This window comes from Dermatophagoides pteronyssinus, unplaced genomic scaffold (assembly GCF_027571235.1).
Source record: "Dermatophagoides pteronyssinus isolate colony J.1.1.1.1 unplaced genomic scaffold, Derpt_VIB-CSIC_2022.12 sq0003, whole genome shotgun sequence".
NCBI lineage: Eukaryota > Metazoa > Arthropoda > Arachnida > Sarcoptiformes > Pyroglyphidae > Dermatophagoides > Dermatophagoides pteronyssinus.
This window is the reverse complement of record NW_027461527.1, coordinates 1,633,287-1,648,628: the sequence shown is the minus strand read 5'-3', so window position 1 is coordinate 1,648,628 and position 15,342 is coordinate 1,633,287. Positions and strand designations below refer to the sequence as shown.

Here is a 15,342-nt window from a genome sequence, read left to right as displayed (position 1 = left end):
TAATAATGTTGACATTGCACTTGTTTTATAATAAAAACGTTGATAAAATATTTGGATCAAATTTGTTTCACTCCTAAATCTTAAAATTCATTCATCATTTAAATTGCATAATCATTTATTGAATACGATTGATCAGGTAGCGTGAATATGAAAAAAGGCAGAAAAAAATCTATCAGCCAAATAAAAATTGGCTTTGAATCAATTAGAGAAAAACAATCTGAATTTAAATTGATTTCCGATTCGATCCATTAAGGAATTTTCATTTTACTCGATGATAAAATTGCAAACAAAAAGATTATCGTCGAAATATGAAAAAAATTAATCAAATTTTCAATTCATCAAATCAAACTGATGATGATGATTTTGTAATCTTTCGATAATGATAATTTTCTTGAAGAAAATCATTTATAATTGATATCATATCTATTCCTTTCTACATGTGTTTGTTTGTTTTTGATATATACATAAAATTCACTAAATATTAAAACATCAAAAGTTCACTTTTATTATTATTATTTCAAAAAAATATTATGAATTGAAAATGCATACATTAAACACACTCATATACATGTATATTCAAACGACTATCCAATGAGCCGATACACAAACATCAATTTGGTGGATCATATATTATAAAAAGAAAAAACATTTTCCTCTTCATTCTTCTATACCACAAAGAAGCGGCAAGAAACATTGAAAGAAAGTGAGATCCATTCACACACATACATTTCAATGATCTTTTTCTTTTGATTTGCGGGGTATTGTGTTCTGGAGTTTTTGTGTCTGATTTAATATCCGTAAAGCTACAAAAATCCAACGTATCCAAATGCCTCTGCTTTGAAAAAAAATTTTGTTTTCATTTCTCTACGGGCCGATACACATACAGATGATTCACATATATATGTGAAAGTGTATCCATTGATTATTAATATTATTTTTTGTTTTGTAATGGCCATTTTGTTGATGATGTTGAATTTTGGCCAGCATAAATAAAAATTTTAAAAAAAACTATACATACATCATTCATATAAATAGCTAGCAGTTTGTATTAAATGTAGCAATTAACATTTGAATCTGAAAATGATGCTGGTAGTGGTGTATAATACAATAGCTATTTTTTAGCATTATTAATTAATAGGGGCAAATTGATGCTTGTATCAATTTTAATTTTTAAAAAAGATTTTAGAAAATTATTCATTTTATTTTTCAATTAATTCTGACATAATTGAAAATTTTGTTTAATTTGACTAAATAAAAATTCATATTTACAGAACATTATCGTTGAATCATCATCATTATATAAAATTTTTTTAATGAATCTAATTTATTTTTTTTCTTATAACCATTGTTCGGCACTATTGGCCGAAAGATCCAACAATCTCCATGCTGCTTTTGGATCCAATTCATTCTGATCACGACAAAGTACCCAAACATAATGAACACGAATAATTTTCTCCTATGAATAAAAAACGTAATTAATAATAAGATTAGAATCATTATATTTGATTACATACCGGATCACCTTCAATCACTTTTCCTTTTGAATCCTTTACGCACATAATCTGTTGTGTTTGAAATGTTATGATCAATACGGGACCCTGTTCCATCATTTTACCCATTTCTAATTCTAAATTTGTTAGATCGATTACTTTTGATTCAAAATGATAACCCATAGCTTGAGCTTGTTTAATTGGCGTCACCAATACATTGTATACCTGTATGCACATTTGAACAGAATTAAAAAATCTTAAACATCAAAATCATGTAAAACTTACACCTTCATAACACCAATCTTTGAGCACTTCAAGATCACCACGAAGCATAGCTTCCAATATATTGGGTATAATATCAGTTTCACATTCTTTAATAAATTGTTGTCGATCAAAATTTGGATCGATCTTACAAATCTCAGTCAATACTTCGGATAGTTCCGTTTTTGTGAACATTCCACCAAATAATTCTGTTACCTTATCGGTAACTAAACGTGATGCACGCATTAATGGATTATCACTTTCATCAAGTTTTGTTTTCATTTCAAATATTTTGTTCACATATGGATTATTATCTTTAAAATTTTGCCAACTTGAAAACCATTTCGAATCTTTATGCAATTCGACACCGGTTGCTTCTCTGGATTTTTCATCAAGATTTAATTGTAATTTATCATTATTGATATAGGGGATGGTACTCACTCATTTGGTTGTATAGGTCGTGATGATACAAACTGTTCAGAATATTCTTTGCGCTTACGAAGTTTGTCGGGTGGTCGATAAAATCTTGCCGTTGATAATGGCGTTTCGCCAATTTCTTCTTTCACTGTTTGTACTGTTTTTGATACAGCTTGGAAAGCATCACTTTTGGAAATATGTTCAATTTGTTCCGCAGCTTTTTTCGCTTGTTTTGATAGTTCTTCTGCGGCTTCTTTACCTTTTTTACCGATTTCTGTTTTAGTCGCTTCTTCTAAACCTTTGCTTATTTTTTGTTTTATCGAATCAATTTGTTCGATAATTTGTTGCGAACCTTTGCTTGTTTCGGCTTCAATATTTTGCTATTGTAAAAAAATAAATTCAAAACTTTAGATCAACAAACTTTGGTCATGAAAAAGAATGGATACTGACAAATTTTTTTCTAGCTTGTTTTAGCGCTTCGGAATCTTCAAGTTTTTGGGCTTCTTGTCTGAATTTTTTAAGATTTTCTTTCATTTCTTTGCTTTTATCTAGTTCTTCTTTTAGGTTATCGAATATTTGTCCCAAAAATCCTTTATTTTGTCGATTATTTGTCAAATTTCGAGCCTTCAATTAAAAAATTTATTTTGTCATTCAAGTAATTTTTGTATTCATACATGAAAAACATACATTAAAATTTGAGTGGGGCCATATCCTAGGTGTTTGACTACAAGGATGAGCACCATTTAACAAAATCGACCTAAATGTCGAGGCTCGATATTTGACGGTGCCGAAAAATGTGTTCATTTTGAATCCTGTTTTTCGTATGCCAACAAATCAATACAGAAAAATTTGCCCAACAACACTCAACAGTTGATTATTCCATTAATAATAAATTAACAAATAAAATATAAATAAAATTGATTAATTCCCGGCAAAAAAAAGTGATGAAATCCAAATTACTGTTTCAAAAAGACCGAAAGGCACTTTGTATCACATGTGATACTCGATGATAAATCGAAAGATTTAAAAATCGCATGCGCATGGATCATTCAGATAGGATAGGATTTTATTCAAAATTTTCAAAAAATTTCAACACACATTCTAATTATTTATTTATTTTAACAAATAGATTTCCATAAATTAATTGAAAGATAACGAAGAGCTTTATAGCTGGCAATTTCACGTGCTTCATTTTCATCATAATCAATTGCAAAACTAAGAAATTCTTTTTGCAATAAAGGAAAACGATCGGAAAATTCTTTCGATGAACAATGAAGTGTTATCACTGCAATTGTTCCTTTTTGATTTGTAGGATCATGATCATCATTTTCGATGTCAATTTGTAGTAATCGACATTTGAATTCAAAAATAAATGGTTCGATAGGTGTGACTAGATTGGAATTCAATGTAGAAGCAATCAATGAAATTGATTGCAAATGGTCCCAATATTTTTGTCGATTAAATTTGTCGGTCAAATTTTCATTAATCCATTTTCTTATGTGTTCGCTCCATCTATCAAACGATTCACTTTGATCCAACATTTGTTTTCGATGATTATGATATTCAAATAGTTTATCTTCAACACGTTGAAAAAGACAGCTTGGATCACTACGTTTTTGATTTTTTCAAATATGAACTATAAACATCTTTTAGCAAAGTTTCAATGAACTCAATGTTTCGATTGATATCTTCAATTTGTTCGTTACTATAGATAATCGGTGTAAATTGTAATTTCGAAGTCATGACTAGACTGATGATTTCAGGGTTGGAAACATTTTCAAGAGAAAATTTTAAATATTTTTCAAAATCAGGAATGCTAAACGCATCCAATTGCGACAATGATAATTTGGAAACATTTGCAATTGACAAGAACATATATGCAGCAATTGTTTGTGCCGATCGCTTGCTATTCGATATGGCCAAAATTGTAAGTTTACCAGCTAGTTTATTTGAATCTTGACGGAAATGAATCATACATTTAGTACTTAATAAATCACTATTCCAATTATTTGTAATGAATTCAGGTTTTCGTATGGATAGATCTCGACATATTTGATACATTCTTGATATCACTGATTTACTTTTCATTTGATTCAATGATGGTTTTGAATTTGTTTGATTTGGTTGTAATTTTTCTTTATTTTCTTGAATGCAATCAATAGTCGCTGGCAAATCTACTGAAATGGGATTCAAATTTGACATCTCCATTGATTTTTTGTATGCATTAATAGAAATTTTGTATAGCGCACGTAGACTTGCTGCTTCACAAGCTTTATCTTCATCACATCCAAAGCCAAATGTTATATAATTTTTATGAATTAAATCAAAGTTTAAGCTATCGAATCGAACACTTAGAAAGGCTATAATATGTGAATCATCAATTCGACATGTGTGACATTTAAATTCTATGGCCGATTTCGACGTATCAGTGATTCCAAGTGTTGTCAATTTGGCGATAAATTGCAAATGATTCCAATATTTTTTCATATCCAATGTCGATAGTAATTTCTGTATCGATTGCACATTGAAATGTTGGAATTTAGTTGATTGGTAATTTTTTTCGAAATTTACGAACAAAAATGGTATTTTTTCACTTATCACATCAATACTTTTGGTTGTTGAATGCTTCAATGAATAATAGTAGAATTTTTTCGCAACAAACAAAACAAATTTTTTGTTAATTTCAAAATTTCGATTTTCATTAAAATTTTCAATGAATTCATCTCGATAAAATACGTCAATGGTTGTTCGTTTGTCGTAAAATTTACGTATGTTTTCTTCATTAGGAAATTCTATGTTGACATTAGTTGCTTCGAGTGAAAATCGAAGAGATTCAACAAATAATTCATCAGTTAAATCGAATCGTGGTGGTTCAAGACCTAATCGCAAAAGACAGATAAATGCAGCAATCTGTTTAGCCATACGTTGTGTCAATGAAAATCCCACTGTTTTCATACAGAATATAAATTTATCTGTTGTATTTTGTTCGAAAAATAATGTACATTCAACTCGATGAATCTGACCTTTCGATTCGATTTGTTGGATAAAACGTTTGGCAATTGAATCATTTGAATTCAGTAAGAAGTAATTGAATGCCGGACTACGTAGCGACATATTTCTAGCTAAATCATAAAGAAGCGTTAATGACTTGTTAGATATGAAATCAAGATCGCGACTCAATACTGCAGCCGATTTCGGGTGTTCTTCAGACCTTGAACATGATGGTTGTTGATTGGCATCGGCCTTTTCACCTTTGTATAAAATATTTTTGATATTATCTTTATCGATTTTAGCCAACATATTCTGTGCAGCTTGTTTTTTTGCTAATTTTTTTGAATGATCACGACCTTCAGTTTCGATTAATAATTTCTCATTATTTTGTGCATCAAACAATTGACATTTAGAGACGAAAACAGGAATATGAGCTGGTCCATACGAATCTACATGAATGAAATTGATTTTATATCGATTTCGTGATACTAAATGATTCAAGGTGGATATTGGATCGGTCAAAGAATTATTGATATCCGATCTTGGATCCTCTGATGAGATCGTGGAATTTTCAGGAGAATTTTCGGCGAATAGATTAGATTTAATATGCTTGAGCGCTTTTTCGGTGGCAATCTGTCTTGCTTCTGGACGCGTTTTTCCCTGACCACAAAATTTAACTCCATTAAACTCTACCGAAGCTTCGTAAACATCAATATTCAATTGTCTTTCTTTAATTTCAGACTCAATTTTGACTTTTGACTTTGATGATGAAGTCGAATGTAAATTTGGAACGAACGGATGAGCTACTACCGGAATATGACCAGGATTAACAAGTTCATACACTAAATATTGTTTGCAAGTGCATGGATCACAGAAATATGTAGGATGAAAATAAGTAATGTTTGTGGGAATATTTTGATATACAGGTATGTTTGAAGGTTGAAAAAGAGGAACATGATGATGAAATTGATTTTGATAAGGTAATGTTTTTGTGTACGAAATCGAAGGATTCATTTTTGTTGTAATCCTTGAAGGTGCTTGCACTGATGATTGAAATGATCCATCAACATGATTATGAGGCTGAATGCCATTCCCAATGAACGATTTGTCGGATGATTCAAATTTTTGTTTTGGTTTTTGTGGATATGTAAGATGATTTTGGTTATTCCATGGAAGTTTACGTCTGTTATGTTGCTTTTGACCTGAATTTGGAAATTTCAATCGAGTTCTTCCCAACGCATTTAAAGCCGCATTTTGTTGAGCATTTCTTATCGAATTACCTTGTCCATTATGTTTTTCTGATACACCAAGCTTTACATAAACAGTAAATATTTTATTATGTTCTGGACCTTGAACATCAATCAACTCATATTCAGGTTTAATTTTATGAAGATGACATAGCTCATTTATCATGCTCATAGCATCTTTAACGGCTAACTGATCAAGAAATGGGTTGAATCCTTGATGAATGTTACATAACCGTTGTTGGTCGTTTATAGCTGGTTGATGAATTTTAAAACTAGAATATTTCTTAGCCATTGCCACAATTTCTTTTTGAAATTATCATAGAATAGAGAGTTCAATACATACTTGCACTTTATTTCAGCCAATAAACAATGATCCATGATGATGGAACTCAAATATTCCTGGATTTTTTTTTCGCTAACAATCATGAAACAGTATCGATACTATCGATAGACGGACATTTAAATTATTTTTCTTTTTAACAAATGAATTAAACGCAAAATTTATAAAAATTACAAATGATTTTTATTTGAAGATAATAATAATTATATTTCAAGATAATTATAATGATTATTATGATATGAAAGCCAAAAAAAAAGATAATTTTTGAAAAAAAGACAAATAGAAATTTAATAGAAATTAGTTTCAATTAGAATTCTCAGATTATATAATTTTTTTTATTTTTATTCTTATTAGGTTTTTTTTTGTTTTAATGTTTCGATTTATAATCGAAATGATTATGAAATGAGAAATGAATAGAATTGATTTTTTTTTGTAATGGAAATGAAAAAAATTTACACAATCATCAGAATGATTATAACACGACGACGATGAAATCGAAATGAACAAAAGAAAATTGCCGATAGAATTGTATTAACAACATCACATAATAGAACAAAGTGATGAAACTTCTTTACCACGTGAATAATAATTTGATTGTTCTTGCTGTTCTTTTTCTTGTTTTTGTAGATCAATAGCATTGCCATCTGGATTGATATTCGATTCCAAATCCTTAGCATCCATACCAATCAGTTGACATTCGTTGGAAACTTTATTATCATTCGAATCTAACGATTGTGGAACTTTTTCCATTAACGATGGTGATGATTGTTGTTCATTCATAGATTCAGCAACATCATTCAAATCATCAGAATCACGAACACTACAATTATCAACAACAGTACCATAATCAACCTGACTATTAGGATCATCAACAATGGATGGTTGATCATCCTGACCACTAACAGTAGTAGAAGCAGTAGTGGTTTCATTAGCATTATTTTGGACTTTATTATCAGATAATGGTTCATTTCTATTATTATCATCATCATTATTATTTTTTTTGCCTGTCTCATCCCTATCACCACATTGATCATTTCCATCACCATCGTTGTTAGTTTCGGTATTCATTTGAATATCCTTGTTGTTTATATCCTCTTCTGATGTTGAAGATTCTATTTTATCATCATTCGTATTATCCCTGGAATGTTCATTATCATTATTGGTGGCATCAGATACATTACCAATATTTGACGACAATTTATTAGTTGACTGTTCATCGATTGATGTAATTGACGTTGATGCAGTGGATGAATTTTTCATTTTGAGCACAATCAAAGGTCGTTTAGGTTTTGATTCGGACAATGGTTGATTATTATCACCATCCGTAGTCGCTGTTGTTAGCTTTTCATCATTATTATCACGTTCGTCACTAATGTTCGATGGTTTCGTTTCACTGCTTTCGATGTTTGTCGTTTCCAAAGGTGGAGTAATTGTTTCGATTGTGATTTCAAATTCCTCTACTTTAACTTCGAATGATTCTGGTTCTTCGATTTTTTTTTCAAGATTATTTTGTTCATTTTCACTACTTATCTCAAGACCTGTCAGATCTGTACCAGTGTTATCACCATCATCCGATAGTTGTTGCTGAACGTTGGTCATTTCCACATCGCTCGATTCGACTTTAACATCAATGATTTTTGTGTCTTCTTCCTCATCTTTTATCGGCATATCTAATCCTGGTATGATTGAACTGCTGGAACTAGTCAAGTTTGTTGATGTATTCAGCATTGAATTCAGTGATAGATTTTGGTTGGCTGGGAAACCGATATTAATATGAGATAAAATAAACAATCATAGAGAAAAATTTAAAAATAATTCAAACTTACATTCATCAACAAATTCATTATTTTGAATAGATTGTTTCTCCAATTGCTGCAACAGGTGATCCTTGAGACAAAGTGGATGAAAATGACGACCAACAGTGGGTTGTTCATCGTTTCCATTGTTCATAGCTGGATTATAGCATACAGCATTGATTAGACGCCATTCTTCTTCATCTTCATACCATTCAATTTTAAATGCCTCATTACAAACAGCACAATTACTTGTGACATCAGAATCGGCAACAACCGAACAAATTTTAAGAGCAGATGAATTATCTTTATTATCTTGAATATTTGACATCACATTTATATTATCACAGCTAATTGCTTCGATGAATGAATCAAATTCATCAATACATTCTTTGAATGGTGCAAAACTCATATTGAATTGATTGGCTCGATGTGCCGCACTACTTGGACTATCGGCTGAATTTGAATCAAAAAATCCACCATTATTTTCTTCAATATCATCGTTAACCTCCTTTATAAAGAATCCATTGATCGATTGTGTAATACCAAGGACGACGATGTGCAATGGCAGTCGAACCAAATTCTGGTTTAATCTTTTCACGACGATTCTGTCGAAAATGCCAGTCTAAATGACGTGAATATCGACTCTTTTTTCCGGAATCAGATTCATTCGGAAATCGAAGAGAACAATTTGTACATTGAAGACCTTGATAAAGTTGATCGATAACAAACTGATGATATTGCTTAAGTTGAGACATTTCCAATGGTAAAAATCGTTTCGGTGTCGGTTGAGGAGCTGGTGTTTTTTGCTTTTTATTTGAATCTGTGGTTATTTTTGTTGCAGTTGCCGATGTTCCTGACAAAGTGGAAGCTGTTTTGCTAGAGATTAAACCGGCTGCCGATAATTTTAATAGCAATGAATCGAGATCGGGTAATGTCGGTTTAGCCGAACTTGATGATAACGAAGAAGCAGATGTTGGTTGTTGTTGGAATGGCACATTTGTAGTGATTGATTGTGGCAATAATTCTGAGACAATTTGAGTCGAAACTGGAGTTGTTTGTATAGGTTGCGAATGATAAGTGTTCGATGTTGGAACAGTAGTCGGTAGCATTGTATTTGATGTTTGTTGATGGATGTTAATGGAGGGCCCATAATTATACGGAAGATGTGTCGTTGTAGGCGGTGGTGGCTGTTGTTGCGGTAGCGGTAATTGTTGGCGAGGCATTTTTGCTTTAGCTGCATCAACCAATCGATTCCATAGATCATAACGAGGTTCATCTGATACTTGTAGAAATGGTTTTGAATCAGATAGCAAAAATAAATGTGTTTGAAGATCGGCTTCAAAATAGATTGGAACTGGTGCTCCGCCAAATTGAGCTTTGTAAGGTCGATCGTTTACAATCAATTCTCGATCAGGCAAACCAAGCATAATGCGTTGTGGTTGAGGTATGCCCGATAAATGAAATAAATATGGAGAAGGATTATTAAAATTCAAACAGAAACTTTGTTCAGAAGCTGTACCAGGATCAATAATCACTTTGGTTGGATGACCAGAAAAATAAACCTGTTTAGGTTCCAAAAATAATGGATCCGTTGAGACTAGCTGATCAAACGGAGTATCGGCATGAGTTTTGAAAGGTACGATTCCGGTTATCGGATCCAAATAAAAAAGGCGACAAAATTGTTTGTTAATGAATAAAGCGGATGAACCATAAGGTGGTTCAAGAAAGGATTGATTTGGAGCGGCTAATGGTGGTGGTGCCGATATTATCTGAGAATTATCATATGGTAGATTATGTTGTGGCAAAGGAAGTGATTGTGGTTGTTGTTGCTGAAGTTGAAAAAATTCTCGTTCAGCTTCTCGAACCAGAATTTCATGATCAGCAGTCGAAATCATACCGGCATTCAATCGATTTCTGGCATCATTCATAAATGCATCAAATTCACGACGATAATCACGATCCATAGCAAAACCATTTGTTTGATTATTGCCTTCATTGTTGTATGTAGAAACATTATTAAATAATACTTCTGGTTGAGAGAAAAACATTAGGAGCCGGCAGTACTGTTGGTTGTATACTTGACGATGTAGGTGGAATATTGATTTTTTTCACGTCAGACACAATTGATTTGGTAGGAGATTTTAATCGACTGCGGATACCGGATTTATTTGAAGATGGTGATTGATGACGATTTCGTTGCAAAGATGTTTGCAATTGTTGTGACGATGGTGGTGGTGGTGACTGGCGACGATTCTTTATGCTTTTAATTTTTGATGCAACCACATTGTTCGGTTTACGAGGTTCTTTTGAACGTTTTGTAACAGGAACATGATGATTAGAGCCAAGTGGTATAACATCATCAGGTGGCGGTATCATCGGCGCCATAAGCTCATCCAATGGATTCTTTTTTGTTTGTCTGCCTGATGTTGATTGACAAGATGATGGTGGTGATAATGGACGTTTACGTTTCGGTATTTTTGTCTTGATTTTCTTATTATTATTATCATTCGGTATCATTGTTTCGCCAATATTATCTCCCATCATTCTAATATCATCCGATTTACGTTTTCGATCCAATTTCGAGGGCGATGAATTTATAGATTTTTTACTGATGTCTTGTTTTGTCGTTTGTTTCTGTACTGATGTTGGTGATTGTTCAATTTTTTTGTTATTATTATTAATTTTACTATGAGTTTTGTTCGAATTTTTTAAAATGTTCGAAGTAGATAATTGATTATTAGAAATATTATTATTATTATTAGCAGCCGCTTTGCTAATCAATTCTTTTCGTAGTTCATTTTCGATTTGATTACGTTTAGATATGATATCATTTTTATTTAAATGGATTATAGTTGGATGTACAGTACCAGTGTTTGATTGTTTCAACGATTTATCCGAATTGAAAATTTCAATCTTACTATTGAATACAATTCGTTGAGATTGTTGATCCATTCTTTGGGATATTTCAATTGGTTTCGATGCCGGTGGAGCTGTAGAAATATTCTGTGTTTTTGTAACAGGTATAACAACTTGTTTGACAGTTTGTTCTTTTGTTGTTGATTGGCTGACAAGACTAGAAGCAGAAGCAACATTACTTCCATTTTGTACGATCGATTTTTTGTTCACAATCGGCCAACCAGGATCTAAAGACTTAACGGCTACATCTAATTGATAAAGAATTTCTGAACTGAAAAAAGTATTCCATGTTTGTCGAAGTTTATATAATAAAAGTCTTGTCTTTTCATCCGATTTTTCAAACACATGACAAAAAAGTTTAACAATACGTTTTTCAAATAATTGCAAATAAGATGAATCACGAACATTTTTACAAATTGAATCGATAAGATATAAAGTGGGTAATTTAATTTCTTTATTCACATGGAAAAGACGTTGTTCAATACAATTGACAATTTCAGCCGCTCTTGTATCTTTAGATTCTTCGGCCAACATGGTCAACATTACGATATGTGGTTTAGAATTCATCACTAGATCCGATAATGATTGTCGATATGCATCGACAGGATCAACATCTTCTTCATTGGCATTATTATTCGACGATTGAATTTCGTCATCATCATTGGTAGCCATTTTCTTTTTGTCAAATATTCTGGATTTCTTCACAAAGATGATTAACGATTTGGAAATCTATTCCAGAAACAAAACGAAAATAAAACAGGGAAAATAATTTAATAAATTTACGGTGATCGTCGAATTTGGTGATAATGATTTTTGTTCGAGTGAAAAAACAAAACAAATAATAGAAAACAAAACACACATATATTTAAACGGAAAGAAAACAAAAATGTGATGATAATGAAAATTTTACAAATTATAAAATTGAGAGATTAGTTTATAATCTGTATATCTTTTTTTGGTGGTTTTGTTTGGTTTTAAAATCTTTTAAAAAGAAAAAAATACCCGTCCAAAACAAACAAAATCAAACAATGTTTGATGACAATTATTTCATCAAAATTATTAATAATGATCATAATCGAAGGGAAAAAATGAAATTATCTTATATTTATTGATCATCATTTTGGGTATTTATATCTTTATCAATCAGTCTGTTTTTATGAAATTGTGTGTGATTAAAGAAGAATTTTAATGAATACCCAAGAAATAAAGACGAGAAAGATGTAGAATGGTTTTGTTGGCGATCAATCCAAAATGTTGTTTTCTGGTTTCGATAATGAACAATGAATTGATTTGAATGAATATTATATATACAGCTGAATGTCAAATATCATTGGACCATATTTGTTCAATCAGACAATCATTTGTAGCTATTGGAAATGAAAATATTTAAAAAAAATTGAAAAAAAAATCAATCAAATATAAAATTTATAATTGAATTTAGAATAAAAACGTACTCGTGGTGGTAATGGTGATGAAGAAAAAATAAAATTTTGGATTCAATGAAGGTATGATGAGCTGTGAGGTTGGATGAATATTTATTCAAAACTGTTGAACCATGAATTTATGCTGGATGATGAAAAATTGGTTTAATTTGTTTAACTGAAGAGAAATTTTTATCAAAAAGTTGAAAAACGAATCGTATCTATGGATACGGGCAAAATAATATGATTTATAGTGGATAACAATCAGTAAATTATAAATGTAAATGTTTCGATATGATGATGAATAACGTAGCAATAAAATTTTGACCAAATAATTTTGGGATAATCTTCAGTAACAAAACAAAGTCAAAGGCAAATCAGGCTATTAATTTTAGCTATTTATAATAGTCCGAAATGATTTTCAACGACGACAACAGTTATGATGATTGCTGTTGGTTATATTTTTTTTATCGATCTTATATCATCGAAAAATAAAAATCTTGATTATCGATAAAGTAGAAATGACGATATTTTTATGAATAAATTAAAATAAATCAAATTGTTCTATATAATTTGTATATCGGTGTATGTGTTTGTTAATTTTGAGAGAAACAATGATTACATTTTTACCTATAAACAACAACAAAAAGTAGTTGAAATTAACTCGTGTTCCAAAAACAAAAAGAAAAAAGAAAAAAATGAGCCAACAAAAACGCAATCAAAGAAACAACGAAATGATCGAGCATGTATAACACAAACAGAGAAAACAACATCGAATATGAAGAAGAAGAGGGAGTGTTTAACGAAAAGAACGAAAATGATACGCATTTACGAATGCCGTTCATAAATGATGTTTTCAAAAAACAAAACAAAAAATTCCTTTTCTAAATTTTAACGGAAGATGGAGTTTAATTCTTCCAAAATTATTTCGTAATAATTTTTCCAAATGATACAGTGATATCTCGATTAATGATAATAATTTCAGTTGATCATAAAAAAACGACCACTTCTATTTAGAGGATGATTTGATGGAAAAAATTATAATTATCTTTTTGTTATTCCTATTTCAATCAAAAGTTGTTGAATTTTTAAGTCCATGTGACCAAAAAAAAAAAGCAAATGACTATAAAAACATTATGGATGGATTATCAATTCAGATTAAAAGTATTATCGCTAACATTATTGTATGAGATATCAATTGAATGACAAACGAAGATATTTAACTAAGATATCACACTAATGATAATGATCACTGACCAGACTAAAAGACTCTAAAAAAAACTGGTCTTCATAGGCTCATACACATATTTATTTGTATTTGCATCCAGGATTCAGTTTAATGATGATAATAAAAACCATCTTTCCTTGTTGTTCTGATGTACATACATTCGTCTTTACTGTTGTTGTTTCCCCTTCAATACTTACCCCACCTTAAATGACAAAGAAAAAAAGGCGGTATTTCAAGTATAGAAAATAGTGCAAAATAATAGGTTTTTTTTCAATTTTTCAGCTTATCAAGAAAAAAAAACTTAAGAGGAAAAAAGATAAAATATCAAAAGTAATGAAATCGTCAGAAAATAGCCACCACTACTACGATCATGACCAACAAACAAAACCAACCATGTTTTCTAGGTCTCTTTTTTTTTGTATGGTCTAGAGATGACGAAAGATTTATCTCATCAATCAGCGTTGAAAATATATACGAACAAACAAAAACGGTTATATGACTGAACCATATGTGTGTGTGTAATATTCATCATCATCGACATTGGCATTCATTATCATTGAATCATGTGATCAATTCCAGTTGAAATTATATTTACAAAAAAAATTAATTTCAATGAAAATTTATTGCCCAGAAAAAGAGAGAGAGAGAGAGAGAACGAATTAAAAATGATGCCCGACAAAAAAATGAAACGCAAAGTCTATGGTCGATAATAATAATTAATTTTTTATTGGTGAAATTTAAATCGAGCAAGCTAAAAAGCTTTTTTTTTCTACACATAGTTGAAGAAATCCGAAGTTGATTTAATGTTTATAAGCAACCATCATCATTATGATTATCACACAAGATATGATCATTTTAAACATTTTAAACATAAGCATACATAGACACACGTATATATAGCCCAAGCAATTCGGGAGAAAAAAAAGAAAAAGAACGTAAAAAAAAGGTAAAGACTTGCTTGGTCAGTTGGCGGTCAACTTACCGATCCCGAAAAAACCAACCAACCAAACTTGCCGACTGACTGTCAGATTGATCGTTTCTGTGATCAGCATGGTCGTTTGGTCGGTTGATTTTGAGGCGTGTCAAAATTCACATTCATTCTATCTAACTTTCAAAAAAAAAAAAGAAAAAAAAAGAAATGCTTTCGTTGAAAGAAAAAATGGCCATAATTTTTTCCCTATCAATTTTCGGATCGACAAAAATTATGATGATATGGTCGAAAAAAAGAACGAAAA

General features: G+C 30.9%; 3 protein-coding genes across 3 annotated transcripts; all 3 read right to left on the bottom strand.

The window, feature by feature from the left end:
• Positions 1 to 1,180: 1,180 nt before the first annotated feature.
• Positions 1,181 to 2,991, bottom strand: LOC113797957 (mitochondrial import inner membrane translocase subunit TIM44). The gene is made up of 6 exons (XM_027348429.2): positions 2,856 to 2,991; positions 2,619 to 2,792; positions 2,193 to 2,548; positions 1,776 to 2,130; positions 1,515 to 1,715; positions 1,181 to 1,456 (listed from the first exon to the last, which is right to left on the bottom strand). The coding sequence occupies exons 1-6, from the start codon at positions 2,970 to 2,972 to the stop codon at positions 1,337 to 1,339; spliced, it is 1,323 nt and encodes a 440-aa protein (XP_027204230.2). The 5' UTR covers positions 2,973 to 2,991; the 3' UTR covers positions 1,181 to 1,336.
• A 295-nt stretch (positions 2,992 to 3,286) lies between these two features.
• LOC113797873 (uncharacterized) lies at positions 3,287 to 6,847 on the bottom strand. The gene is given in 2 exon segments (XM_075825179.1): positions 3,287 to 3,793; positions 3,795 to 6,847. Coding segments are annotated over 2 exon segments (3,411 nt in total). The 5' UTR covers positions 6,699 to 6,847.
• Positions 6,848 to 7,007: 160 nt separating this feature from the next.
• Positions 7,008 to 13,659, bottom strand: LOC113797859 (uncharacterized). The gene is given in 5 exon segments (XM_075825174.1): positions 7,008 to 8,500; positions 8,573 to 9,053; positions 9,055 to 10,584; positions 10,586 to 12,187; positions 13,510 to 13,659. Coding segments are annotated over 4 exon segments (4,770 nt in total). The 5' UTR covers positions 12,131 to 12,187; positions 13,510 to 13,659; the 3' UTR covers positions 7,008 to 7,286.
• Between the last annotated feature and the right edge of the window lie 1,683 nt (positions 13,660 to 15,342).